Genomic DNA, 14,620 nt, shown 5'->3' with positions numbered 1-14,620 from the left:
AAGCCTTCTTCCTGACATGGGAGTGTCTTATCAGCCACACTGAGACTGCACTGGTATTCAGAAGTCCCTGAAGTGAAATGTTTCATTTGGGGGTTGATAGAAAAGTAGTTGTCAAAAGAACGGTTATTCTGTTTACAATGCTATCAAGGGAAACAGAATTTCTTAATGCTGAAATAAACTAATACGTCAATTCTTTTGTAATAAAATGTCAATTGTACCATAAACACCTTATTTGTCTTCCTTATTTTATCCTACTTAAAAAACCTCTTCCATTATGGCAATGGAACAGTAACATGGGGATTTTTTTTTAAATAAAATTCTCTATTTTGTGAATGATGATAAAGAACATGTCTAGCTTTAATTTGCAATATAATTTTATTTCAGCTTTGGATTCAATTATTTTGTTGCCCAGATCAGAGTAAGAAAAATGTACCTTTTTGGGTCATATGTTTTGTAGGTAGCTGCTAAATATATTTGTTAAGGTTCTTAAAATACACATTGTGATTTTTCATTATTATAAATTCTTTTTATTTCTAAGTCCTAACAATGTTGTCATATAATACACCTTACTTACCTGAGCATCCAGTTCAACTTGAGCATCATCAATCGCAGTATCGGGGTCTCTATTTGCCTGTAAGAAAGGACATCACACACTGGACCACAGAGCATCTTCATTCTGATGGAAAGATGCACCTGATGCCTGAGCCAAGGCACGCTTTCTCCCTGGAAAATTATGCTTGGGCTAAGATCATATAAACCTTACAGTGGCCGGGCAGTGGTGGCGCACGCCTTTAATCCCAGCACTCGGGAGGCAGAGGCAGGAGGATCTCTGTGAGTTCGAGACCAGCCTGGTCTACAAGAGCTAGTTCCAGGACAGGCTCCAAAAACCACAGAGAAACCTTGTCTCGAAAAAAACCAAAAAAAAAACAAACCAAAAAAAAAAAAAACAAAAAAAAACCCTTACAGTGCTAAGATCATACCATCAACCCTACAGTGCTGAGATCATATCAACCCTACAGTGCTGAGATCATATCATCACCCCTACAGTGCTGAGATCATATCAACCCTACAGTGCTGAGATCATATCGACCCTACAGTACTGAGATCATATCACCCCTACAGTGCTGAGATCATATCAACCCTACAGTGCTGAGATCATATCACCCCTACAGTGCTGAGATCATATCACCCCTACAGTGCTGAGATCATATCAACCCTACAGTGCTAAGATGGTATCACCCCTACAGTGCTGAGATCATATCACTCCTACAGTGCTAAGATGATATCACCCTACAGTGCTGAGATCATATCAACCCTACAGCGCTGAGATCATACCACCCTACAGTACTGAGATCATATCACCCTACAGTGCTGAAATCATATCGCCCACACAGCATGCTGCACTGCCACACAGCAGTGTCCAAACCAGCATGACCTTGCTGATTCTAAAGTCTATGAGTGAACAGGCTGCATATAGCTGCCCAGAACGAATGAATGAGTTGGCTCTTTGCAGTCTGAATCAGACATTCTACAGCGCAAACAGGCACAGGCAGCAGGCGGGCGTCAGAGTGGGAATCTGCACAATTCAGGAACTATTGAACTTAATACGGGATGTCATTCCAGCCTGCCCCTTAGTCAACTCTGTTAAGTCTCTACCAGTACCTGAAGGAGGACCACCAACATCCTCTGGTAGTACCCTGAGGTGTCCCCAACCACGTCATCTTCCAGGCTGGAACCGTATTCTGCAAAACAATGATTTCATAGTTGGTCATAGCATCTCTTAGCTAGAAAAACCCTGGAACATTTACCAAATGAACAAGACATACAGGAAGACACGCATATTTGAGTAACAAAAACTTGCTCTATGCCATCAATGAGTGCTCTAAACATGGATGACAAATTCAATAAGTGAGCAGCTGGATGAACATGGACTCTATTGACATCCCCCAAAAGCATTCCTCAAGCCTAAATTATGACAGCCACTTAGAAACTCTCTCTCCCAATGTTAGTAAGTGAACAGACAGGACAGTGCGAAGCTTAAAACCATGGTAATCGTGAACTGAAGTTCTGCTTTTTCAAATTTTTTTTATATTTATTTATTATGTATACAATACTTTGTCTGCATGTATGCCTACAGGCCAGAAGAGGGCACCAAACCCCATTATAGATGGTTGTGAGCCACCATGTGGCCGCTGGGAACTGAACTCAGGACCTCTGAAAGAGCAGCCAGTGCTCTTAACCTCTGAGCCATCTCTCCAGCCCTTCTTCAAATGTTTTTTTTGTTTGTTTGTTTGTTTTTCGAGACAGGGTTTCTTTGTGGTTTTGGAGCCTGTCCTGGAACTAGCTCTTGTAGACCAGGCTGGTCTCGAACTCAGAGATCCGCCTGCCTCTGCCTCCCGAGTGCTGGGATTAAAGGCGTGCGCCACCACCACCCAGCCCTTCTTCAAATGTTTTATGTGTTTTTTTTTTTTTTTTGCTAGATGTTTTCCATCCTCAGAATTCTTGTCTTTGCATGGTCATATCTCCCACTAATAAGATATTTTCCCTTTGCAACAATTAAGTTACTTCTGACAGACAGCAATGACATTTTAAAGTATGACCCCCCCCCCCACCTCCGGTTCCAAATCCTCAACCTGAGGTCACAGGAAGGAAGAACCGAGCCCTTCTGAGTCGTAGAGCCTTTAGCTAACTCTCAAGCTGCTATTTTAAAATAGTCTTGCTATAAGGCATCAAAATATTTAATCAGCACTTGAAAACAGAATATGTTAAAAGCCCGACCCTTCTATTCTATGTGTGAGAACCAGCTACCCAGATACAAAGCCTGTAAGCATCTGATTCCCTTCCTCTACTCCAGTACCCGTAATTAGTTCCAAATCCTCCCTACATTTCTGCTCTGATCTGTACTCTTTGTGCCGCCATCTCCCCGCAACCTTGGTGGCGCCATAATTCCTACACAACTTCCTCACTGCCTCCCTACAGAGCTATCGATCCAATCTCTCTATATATATATCCAATCACATCTAGCCTCAAACCCCCTCCCTCCTTCAATTGTTCCTTCAACATTCCATCAGCCCTTATACCGCTGACTCACAGGCGCGTTCATCTTCCAGGCATGCAGATTCTCTACACTCCCTACCAACCTATAACACACACATGTGCCCTCCTCCCTGCGGTCAGGCTCCATTAGATCCCCCAGTCTGTGCTCCTCAGCACAGGTACATGTTAACTGCTGATCAAAGTTACCTTAGTACTGGAGACCCATCTTAGCCTTTCCTCCCAGTTTGCTGACTGACAAGGAATAAATACTAAATAAATAAATGTGTGTATATAAGGTATACATCGTGCTTGATACACTGTGAAATGGTTACTGGTACCCCATGTAGTTTTCTGTGAATGGTGAAACACTCAGGTTCTAGTTCCTTAGCAAGTTTCAGTTGTATGATACGGTGTTATGAATAGTCTCCACGCTCCAACCGCATCCCCAGAACTTGTCCCCCCCACCTCACTGTCCGGCGAGCACCATCTCCCACCATCTCTCTTCACCGTCTCTCCTGTCCAGCCTTGGCAAACACCATGCCACTTTCTACTCTACAGCTTTGCCTGTTTTATCACTTGGTTGGAGCCGACCCAAGTGAAGCAATCACAAAGTGTTTGTCTTTCTGCACCCAGCTCACTTCACTTAAGTTTCATAATGCCTTCCAGCTCGGGCAATGGTTTAGCAGCCGTACATTTCACACTGTTCTTACCTGGTGGGTTAACAACATCACAGCTAAATTCTATAAGCTAAGCCTACAGAGAGCCATGACCACTGGCGAACATTCCAGGCTGAGTCCAACGACATAAAAACCGGACAAGATCAGAGTCTCTTCATTTTCATTTCATGGACTTGAATACATTCAAAGCATTGACATATGAACTAGACTAAAATACAGACTTTGTTTTCACAGATGAAAAAAATAGGTTACACGAAAAATAACATCCAAGAATACAAGACGCTTTAGCCAAGCACTCCCAGCAGATGAACAGCATACCTTTATCAATGTCTTAACAACTCCAGTCTGGAAAAGAGTTTCAGTCTTTTTTCCCGCTCCCCAAAATGTCTTCTACATAGCTCTTAACATCTAGTATAAAGTTGAGTTTGTTTGAAGAAACTTAACACAGAAGGCCAGTCTATTCCTATAGTGTCTGCAGGTCTCAGGCCAAAACAAACTGCATCTCCCTTACAGGTGTTGTCAAGTTTGCTCCTTGATTATTTTGTTTGTTGTCTGTTTTTATTGAAGAACAGTCTGACTGACTCACAGTTCATTCAGCAGACAATCAGAACTACAAGGGGCCACAGCCACATTAGGATGGGAAGGCGGTGACCTCCAGCTGCTTACCTTCCTCATAAACCTGTTTGATGGCCCGTAGCTCTTCGGGTGTCCTTGAGGCAATAATCTCTGTCAATACTTTTTCATTGGTCCCGGCTCCCTGTTGGAAGATTTGTTTTTAATGGCAAAAACATGTCAATGAGATAAAAAAGGAAAAGCTATTTCCCTGGATGTTACCCAAATTACATAATTACAAAAATATCCAAAAAACATGAATTTCTTTGTATACATGGTCTATTACTACAGAGTTAACAAATTCTACACTAATTTTCTTTCCAGCAGCAATCTGATTCTATCTAATTATATTTTACTTTTCATTTTGCACAACAAAAACTAAAGTTTACTTTTCTATATCTATCAAACATACTGTTAGAGTTAAGATCTTTAATGCTGTCCTCCTAAAAGCCCAAATGTTAAAGTCTGCTCACCAGATAGCACTAGGGGCTGCTAACCAAACCCTTAAAAAGCTTTTAGGTCCCTGGGGGATGTCTTTAAAGGAGTTGATGGGACAACAGCTGTCTCTTCTCTTCACTGGCCTCCTGTCTGAGTACAGGCCCCAAACGTTGGGGCCAGTTATTTGTGGGCAAGAGTCAAAATCAACCCTTATTGCTTAAATAGAGCATCTCAGGTAGCAGAACAGAAAGATGGCCGACAATGGAGTCTCTTGCAGGAACTCACTTTCTCTTTCTGAAAAATAGTTTTAACTGGTTTCCCTCTCTGTGCCTATAGACGTCATGCCTGCCCTGCTACGTCAGAACATACAAGCAGCAATGTGGCTAAATTTAGGTGTTCTGTTTAAGATAACATAGTTTCTATCTCTGTTTCTTTACAAAAACTCAAACACTAAAACACCTAAGTTCATCCTACGGGAAAATCTGAGTTGTTCACAAGTGTTTGAGATGTATTCTGTTAAAAAGCCTTTTCTTAAGGTCCTAAGGTCGCATTTACTCCAAAACTGTAATTGCAGAAAGGCACAGACACTCAGCAAAGTCAGCCTCCTTCCGTTGTGCGGGTGGGATCCCTTGTTGCTTACTTTGTCTACCGATTCAGAACCCACTTAGGACAAGTTGCTCCTGTCAGTGTCTGAGCAAATGTTTCAACACAGTCAGCTTCTGCCTTTCTATTTGAAAGATTAAACTATCTCATCTGTAACCTTTCCAAAGCCTAATGATAAAATGGAAGTACAGAACTCCAGCATGCTAACATTTTAGACAGTATTTTTGAGTTTAACTATACAAGAAGATTAAATGACACGCCCCTTTACTTCTTATTGACTCCACAGTTTTGTTTCCTCAGCATCCTTTGCTGAAATGAGTCAAATAAAACACAGGCTAATTACCAACAGAAAGAAGGCCCCATGCATGCGCCCTTTACCTTCAGAGCATGTTTCAGTTCGTAGGCATCATAGAGCCGCGAAGGCTTCATCAGAGCCACAATTAGTTTCTCAAACTTCCCAGTCAGTTCTGACTTCAGGTCATCCAGAAGGTCCTAGGTCAGACAACACAAACTCAGTGACCACGCTAGTCCCACACAGGAAGGACAGCTTTGCTCCAGCCAGTTCTCTACGTTGCTTCTTCAAGTATTTCAGATGCTATTTGTGCTGAACAACGCCCTAAGGAATGGACCTTCGACATTTGACCCACACCTCCAACAGCGGTATTCTCCTATCCTGGAGGTGGAGAGGAGGGGCCCTGAAAAACTTCCTTACAGATCTGGGGTGATTGTTTTACTTCTCAAACTCTTTTAAAAACCACAGCCGGACTCTCCCTCCCGCCTTGGCTGGGTCGCGGTCTCACCTTGCCAAACAGAGTCTTAAACTCCTCAGCGATTTCCTGGCGCTGAGCATTGCTTCGAGACGTCAGCAGGGTCAGGATGCTCTCCTCATCAGTGCCTGGAATTGATGGGTAACAAAGACAGCTTGCCTCCCACACACCTATTTTCTAAGCAACCTCCAATTAGCTCAGCAGTCACTCTGTGCTCTTAGTGCACTCTATAAAAATATAAGACACAGCTTACACAGAAGAAAATATAAAATTAAGAGGATTTAACTATCATGTTTCACACACACACACACACACACACACACACACAACCTTCTGTCCTCAGTTGGACAAACACTCCTGGCTTTTAAAATCTCGGTGTGCCTACCTCTCATGCATAGTTACACAGTTAGCCAAGTAAGAGCAATTCACAAAGCATAATGTGTTGGGTTTCGGGAGATGAGAGAAGAAAAAAACCATAGTGCCTGGCTTCATATTATAGATAATTTGGGGTGGAAAACTTAAAAAGCTACAGATAGCTGTGAGCTAAAGCAGAATGGCAAACACCCTAGGGAGGTTCAAGTGCTACATGAGACGCAAAGCCGGGTCTCCTGGCTAATAAGAGTAGAGAGGAGTTTGGGGGAAGGAGGTACCCCCAGAGTCTTGGCAGATGAAGACTTCTGAAAGGCAGCCATAAAAGGATAAGCTTAGAATAAGGTGAAAGCTCACAGAATAGAAAAGTGTGAGACTTGCATGTACAGAGACAGCCAGGCCTGGCTGGATCAGAGATATTAAACAGCACTGGGAGATGAGTTTGAAACGGGCCTTGGGGATGCCATGGGCAATCTTTCAAGGTGAGGATAATGAGAATCCAGTGTAGAAGTCTGAGAGCAGATCAGCCAGTTACACACAAAAGCCCTCAAGAGGTCAGCAACTGGTTAGAAAGATACTGGGGCAGTGGGGGGGGGCTAAAGCAGGGGATGTGGACGTGATGGGCAAGGCCCCTGAGCTACCAGTTTCCCTCATACTATGTGTAAGCTGGACTGGTGATCCCAGAACACAGAGCTGATGTCACTTGCATATCAAATTCTAGAGAATGAATCTTCAGGATGGTCAAAGACACCATTTCATTATTTGAGTGAATTTGTACACGTCTTCCACCCTGTTTTCTTGGTCTTTTAGAATGAACAGGTCCAACTTACCCAAGCCTTTCATGGCCTTCCGAAGAGTTTCTGCGTCAGCCCTGCTATCAAATCCAGGGAAGTCAGTCACTGTGCCTCTGAGAACCTGGGACAGACAGAAGGACAGTATTATTCAGACTGTGACCAACGTCAGAAAGCTAGTAACACCGCAGCCCAGTCTCCCTTTGCCCGGTGCTGTGTTTGACCGCTAAGTAAATTTACCATCCGGTACAATTTGTGAGCCACCTGAAAGGGGGAGAAGTGACAGGGCCAGTCAAGGGGAGGAGACACCCAGCCGCTGACAATAGTATCCCTCATCTCCCTCACTATGCTCGCCCAACCAAGGCCTCCTGCTTCACTGTCAGGCCTGCAGGCTTCCTCCCTGCTAAAGCTCTCCCACTTCAATCTGAGCCTGCTTTAAAATGTGACACCCTGCTCTAAACACTCAGTTGGAAAGGTAGCTCCTTGTTTACATAGACTTCATACTGGGTCTTCAGACAGCTCAGAGGTTTCTGAGAACACTTGGGAACTTGTGCGCCATGATGGGCGCCACGACGGGCGCTCCTCTTTCCAAGCCCCCCTGTTTCCCATTGCTGCATGACGTGTTCCTACTAATCTCCCATGATGCCTAAAGCAGGAAAGCGGCAGGCACAGAAGGGGGAAGAGAAGAAACTGAGGTCGGGGACAGCCCAAGGGAAACGTAAAGGCTGCCTGTAAAGTCGCCAACGTCATGGGTCAACTGTCAGCATGATTTCAAGCGCACAAGAAGAAAATGATCTGTCCCTTGGGGAAAGGGTTAAGTGCTACAGCAGACTGGAAAAAGCGTCAGGTTGGATAGGAAAGTCAGCACGGGAAAGGTCTCCAAAAGCTACGCGAAAAGCACAGAGTTGATCCTGCAGTCAACAAGGAACACTGTAGACAGTGGCGCCAGGAACAAGTCAGCTCTGCTCAGCACTGTGACTGACAGCGATGGGGACAAAGGAAAAGACTATCTAAGAGTACAGCCAAGACTCTCCGAGACTAACAGCAGAGATGGTAAGAAGGAACTGAACAAATGCAACTTTGCAGTAACATGAGAGGGGGGATGGGCAGGAACCGAGTCTGAGCTGCTGGTCTGGGCTTGGAATTCAGATGCAGCTGACCCTGCATCTGTCCATTGCAGGCACACGGGCAAAGGGCAGGCTGTGAGTGACAAGGTCATACAGATGGTGGCTAGGCTACTGGAACGGGGACATCCAACCACAATAATAAGGTGGGAAAAAGTGGGTGGAACAAGGATTCGGATCAGAATGGCAACAGCTCTCTGCTGAGGGCAGCAAAGGGCCCAGGGCTCTGCTGGGTGCCCTGGAGACTGTCTCAGGGAGACACAATTCTGAAAATGACTCCAGCTTAGCCAGTCACTCAGTGCCCATCAAGCAACTACGCAGCAGTTAGGACTTGACTCCAAGCCATGGGCCTGTGGCTCCTTGATCATGTGGTGCTGAACAGCTTCCCAAGGCAAGAAGACGGAGGGGACAGAGGCTCCCAGAATGCCCTAGTTATGGTGTCATGACACACCATGACCAAAGCAACTTGAGGAAAGGGTTTATTTGGCTTACACTTCCACATCCCTGTTTATCACTGAAGGAAGTCAGGACAGGAACTCAAACATGGCAGGAACCTGGAGGCAGGAGCTGATGCAGAGACCATGGAGGGCTGCTGCTTACTGGCTTGCTCCTCATGGCTTGCTCAGATTGCTTTCTTATAGAACTAGGACCACCAGCCCAGGGATGGCACCACCCACAATGGGCTAGGCCCTCCCCCATCAATCATTAATTAAGAAAATGCATTATAGCTGGATGGTGGTGGTGCAGGCCTTGAGTCCCAGCACTCAGAAGGCAGAGGCAGGTGGATCTCTGTGAAGTTCAAGGACAGCCTGGTCTACCAGAGCTACTAGCTCCAGACTCCAAAGCTACAGAGAAATCCTGTCTTAAAAAAAAAAAAAAAAAATCAAACGAACAAAAATGCCTTCTAGGCTTGACTACAACTCCATCTTATTGAGGCATTTCTCAGCTGAGATTTCCTCTGCTCAGATAACGTTAACTTGTGTGAAGTAAACATAAAACTATTCAGCACACAGAAGAGAGGAAGAGGACGGGAGGTGTGGCAGATGTATCCCTGTGGCAATGGGTCCTGCAAGGCGATGAGGTGGATTGCTTCGGGAAAACCACATCTCACAAACAATAGTCTGTAAAAATCAGCTTTGTAAAATAGTTTGAAAAGCAGAAATGTTGATCTGCTTTATAAGTTATGGAGAAACTGCAAGGAGACAGAGTTAAACATGGGCAAGGTTGAACAAAAAGACAGAAGACAAAATATGCCTGGCCTACGGACTGAAGAAAACTTCCTGGGAGGTAGACGGAGGAAAATACCCATAAAGATTTCAGCTATTGGCTAGAAGGCATAAGTTCCTGCCATATACTTAAGAGCTTTCTAGAAATTGTGATTCAGTTTTGCCACATTCCATCGAGGGCTAGCAAGGTCACACGGCAGCACTAGAGACCAGACGTGAGTCATACATCTGCGTCATGACGACAAAGCCCTGCTTGGGGCGCTGCCTGCCCCTGCTACCCACACAAAATGCAATGTGATTCTGAGGGGTTCATCCAGGAGACTCCCATTTCCAGAAATCCCCATAGTCCATCAGAATAAGCTTCATCTGGTGCCTCGTTCTGCCTCAGTTTACCCTCATTTCTCTTCATCTCTCATCACCAATTCCCCAGGAAAGGAATTACTTGACCTACTTAGACAACACCTGTTCAAAACCTAGAATTCACTTTTTAATTCTCATCTTAAAAAATATCCACTCCTTAGCTCAATAGCTTTCTTGCCTGGAAAGGTGGGGAGACAGGAAGACAGAGTGTTCTGTACCCCTTCCCATGAAGTAGGAAGGTCCAACTGGGTGAACAAACTTAACGGCTCAGCAATATTCCCTGTGATACTGCTGGGGAAAAATCTTAATCACTGAATAATTGAATGGTTAAGAAAAGATGGAAAAGTCAGCCTGACGTGATTGTGCATTGCAAAATGAAATAAACCCAAGAAAAAAATCAGGACTTCTAACAGACCACGGGGTGAACACATCCAGGTCAGACATACGATCCCAACCCCTGCTTCTCACAGGACCAGTGGGTGAACACATCCAGGTCAGACATACGATCCCAACCCCTGCTTCTCACAGGACCAGTGAGTGAACGCATCCAGGTCAGACATGATCTCAACCCCTGCTTCTCACAGGACCAGTGGGTGAACACATCCAGGTCAGACATACGATCCCAACCCCTGCTTCTCACAGGACCAGTGGGTGAACACATCCAGGTCAGACATACGATCCCAACCCCTGCTTCTCACAGGACCAGTGGGTGAACACATCCAGGCATCCAGGTCAGACATACGATCCCAACCCCTGCTTCTCACAGGACCAGTGGGTGAATGCATCCAGGTCAGACATACGATCCCAACCCTTGTGCTGGCCCTGTCAGCAGAGGAAGGCTGGCTCCAAGCCCTTGGTTTACTGCTCTCAAGACTTTCATTGCCTTCCTCCTTTTTGCCTCGTCTCAGTCGGTCAAACCATCCAACTACCTTGACCTCTTTCTCACGGTCAGGAACAACGGGATCACTATTTAAGTTATTTGCACAATGGTAGAAAAGCTCCAATGACAAAATCAGGGTTTGTAAACATGACTGAGAATTCTGTGAGACGGGCCCTGTAGGACACGCCTATAACCCAGCTGCTCAGGAGTCTGGGATAGGAAGAACAAAAGCGCAGGGCAATAGAGTGACTTCCCGGCTAGCTCAGGCAACTTAAGGAGACCATGTCTCAAAATAAAAACAAAAAGAGGGCTGGGGACATAGCTCAGTGGTAAAGCATTTGCCTAGTATATGTGAGGCCCTGAGTTCTGTCCCCAATAGCAGTTTTAAAGAAAGAAAATCTTTGGTATGGTTTGTTTTCTTTTTAAATTTCCCTGACAGTGAGGAACGTCCTCCATTGGCAAACATCAGTAAAATCAAAAGTAACACAGTGCTCTTAGAAGCTGCCTACAGTAAGGGTGGCCCCTCCTCTGTGGATGTGTGCAAGAACTTTAACTCCCATAAGCTCCTGCGGCAGGGGAGAGTCTGCTGTTTCACCTCAGCCTTCAGCAGGGCATCCTGTGGACACTTGGAAAGTGTAAGAACCAACCAACTCGTTTGCAAGGCAATCAGAAAACAATCAGGTTTATAGAAGGGTCAACAGCTTGAAGCTTCATTTCCTCTTGTATTTAAGAAGTACAAATCTAGTGACTATGACTTAAACTATGCTAAGGTAGAAGAGAGTCTTAGTGCTGTTTAGTTAGGCAGAGACAAACAATATAAAAGTCAACAGAAGTGAGAGGAGTTAGGGAGTGTGGGTACCTTGCTGTTTAGTAGGGAATGTAGACAAACACTTTAAAATTATGTATATGAGTGTTTTACCTGCATGTATGTTTATGCATCACACAAGTGCCTACAGAAGCCAGAACAGGGCATCAGATCCCCAAGATGGTTATAAGCATTGTTGGTACTGGAAAGCAAGCCTGGATCCTCTACAAAAGTAAGTACCCTGAGCCATCTATCTCTCCAGGCCCCATTAAAGTGTTCTTTGCTGTTTTTGTTTGTTTTTGTTTTTCAAGACAGGATTTCTTCTGTAACTTTTGGAGACTGTCCTGGAACTAGCTCTTGTATCCCAAGCTGGCCTCGAACTCACAGAGATCCGCCTGCCTCTGCCTCCTGAGTGCTGGGATTAAAGGCGTGCGCCACCACCGCCCGGCTTGTTGTTTTTTTAAAAATCTTACGTGTATGCCTGTGAACCTGTATGAGTCTATGTGCACCAGAGGAGTAAGGGTGCCCAGAGGCCAGAATTAGACATTTAATCCCCTGGAACTGGAGTTAAAGACAGTTGTGAACTCCCCAGTGTAGAATCTAAATATTAAATAGGAACTCAAAGGCAACAAATCCACTTCTCTCTTCTCCGCCCAAACCTAAACTCAGCAAGCCAGCCATCCTGATCTACACCTAGCCCTTCATCAACCACCACCTCACTCACTTACCAAAGCCGCCCCCTTCTCCCGTTGGTCCCTCCTATCCAGTCTCAGCTGTGCCTGGCATGATGATGAAGTCACTGCCTAGTCTACTTCCTTGGTGGTAGTGGAGCAGTCCCCAGGATTATCAGAACAGGTTCCCTCCCAAGTTCAACACAGCAACCCCTCTTCCACAACCCCCAGAAATGCAGCAACTATCAGGATCCACACACAAATGGAAGTAAAGACAACAGAAACAAGTTTCCAAAGAAATGAAGTCAAATGCACCGGTTCCTTCCAATTAAGGGTTTATATGTTTATATACTGTGTAAACCACTAGACAGAAAAGATGGATCCAAACATATTTAAAGCAAACATCATTGGAGCACTAATTGTAATTCGATTAACGCGTTTGTGCGATGTCAGAATAGTAAACAGTTATACAACTAAGTATCTTCCAGAAACGGATCTGTGATGTAGAAATACACTTATTCTATGTTGAACTCTGAAGGCATTATAGGAAGAAAATCACAGAGCGCACACCACTACGTCACTTAAGCACAGGAGCAGGTCTTCCAAGGAGCTCAGAAAAGCGATAAGGAAACCAGGGCTTGCTGCTGCCAACCAAGTGAGCAGCGTCTTGCAAAGCAGCCAAGTGACTTTCTCAGAATCCAAATCTCAGAGTCAAAGGGACCTGCATCCTGAGCCAGGGCGGCAGAAGCCATGGGTAACAAGCAACCTTGGTCCTGGATCCAGAGATCAGCTGAGAGATAACTGACCTGGATCTAAGTCAGTGTCTAGAGAATCCTCTGTAATGAGATCGTGGAAAATGTACTTGTTTACCTGGCTCCTGCCAGCTCCGAAAGGGTCTTTGTAAATTATTATTATGAGCCCACAATTCTAAACCAACCCCCAAATTTTCAAACCAACCCTTATACAGTTTAAATATATACCACTGAGATAACTGATACTCTTGGAGTTTCTTCTGATTTATGGAGCCCGGTTCTGTTTTCATGACATTCCTGCCTCTGGGAATACATTAACTCTTTAGGAACAGCAAAACTAATAAAACTAGGTTCAGAGTTCTCAAAATTGAATTCTTAAAATTTGATTATGTGTGGGGCTGGAGAGATGGCTGAGTGGCTAGGAGCACTGACTGCTCTTCCAGAGTTCCTGAGTTCAATTCCCAGCAACCACATGGTGGCTTACAGCCATCTATAATGAGATCTGGTACTTCTTTCTGGTGTGGAGGCGCACATAGAAGGAAGGCTGTATACATAATAAATAAATAAATCTAAAAAAAATTGATTATGTGAAAGTTACGTCCTTAAACTTAATTAAATATATGAAATGGTTCATTTGTCTATGAAATACAGACAACTCTTTTTCCAAGCCAAAGAAAACAAGCCCATGAACTTTTAAGTATTTAAAGTAAATTGGAATGCCTATTAATTTGGTTGTAGCTAGACAATGAAAAACTAGCTGTGGTGTTACATGGACCTGTGAGCAAAATAAACCCTTTCCTCCCCAAGTTGCTTTTGGTCATGGTGTTTCATCATGGTAACAGTAACCCTAACTACCAGGATGGTACAGTATTGCCATGGCAACCTGATGATGTTTTGGGGAAGACTGTGGAAGACTTTGGACCATTTGGGCTACAAAAGCCAATGAGTGTACAAACCTTGGCAAGCTTTCCGTAGGAGCTTGGAAGATAAGGATGTTGAGAGCAATGCAGATGTTGGAGGCCTGTCAGATGATCGAGGCCTGGCTTGTGAGGTTTCAGAAGGAAGTAAAGACTCTACTGGGTAGAAAGTAGATTCTTTAGTGTCTGGGCAGCTGGAGCAGAACTGGCTGTGGTTAACAAAAAACCAGAACCGCTGAAGTAAAATCTTTGCTTTGCAAGGACAATGGATGCTGGTCAGCTGGGGCTAATGAATCAGCTACGACTGAGAAGAGACCAGCATCACTGAGGTGAAGCAGTGTAGAAGTGTTTCCTCAGGGTCAGCACACAGACACTGCGGTCCAGAGGTGGCCAAGGTTGTATCTTACGCTGGCAGCTGAACTTGGTAATATAAGAGTCCTCCAAGAGGTACTGGTTTTGAAGGCATGGAGGGGTCATGGAGGGCAGCTGAGACTTGGCACCGTGTGGCAGAGTCGGAGCCCTGTTGAGAGCCCAGGGAAGGCTACCGGTGAGAGTGCAGCTCAGTACAGCAGGGGACTCCATCACTTTTGGA

The 14,620-nt window shown here is 44.8% G+C and overlaps 1 protein-coding gene across 1 annotated transcript in view; it reads right to left on the bottom strand.

Annotated features, from left to right (window-relative positions):
- Positions 1–14,620, bottom strand: part of Anxa5 (annexin A5) — a 29,176-nt gene that overhangs the window by 9,150 nt on the left and 5,406 nt on the right. The window contains exons 3-8 of the mRNA XM_057757242.1: positions 7,333–7,417; positions 6,167–6,261; positions 5,745–5,858; positions 4,380–4,470; positions 1,663–1,742; positions 575–631 (exon numbers count right to left, since the gene is read on the bottom strand). Coding sequence (XP_057613225.1) covers positions 575–631; positions 1,663–1,742; positions 4,380–4,470; positions 5,745–5,858; positions 6,167–6,261; positions 7,333–7,417 — 522 coding nt within the window. The remainder of the gene's footprint in view (positions 1–574; positions 632–1,662; positions 1,743–4,379; positions 4,471–5,744; positions 5,859–6,166; positions 6,262–7,332; positions 7,418–14,620) is intronic.

This window comes from Chionomys nivalis, chromosome 24 (assembly GCF_950005125.1).
Source record: "Chionomys nivalis chromosome 24, mChiNiv1.1, whole genome shotgun sequence".
In the NCBI taxonomy this organism is placed as follows: Eukaryota; Metazoa; Chordata; class Mammalia; order Rodentia; family Cricetidae; genus Chionomys; species Chionomys nivalis.
Note: the sequence above shows the minus strand (reverse complement) of the source record. Positions and strands in the feature narration are given on the sequence as shown.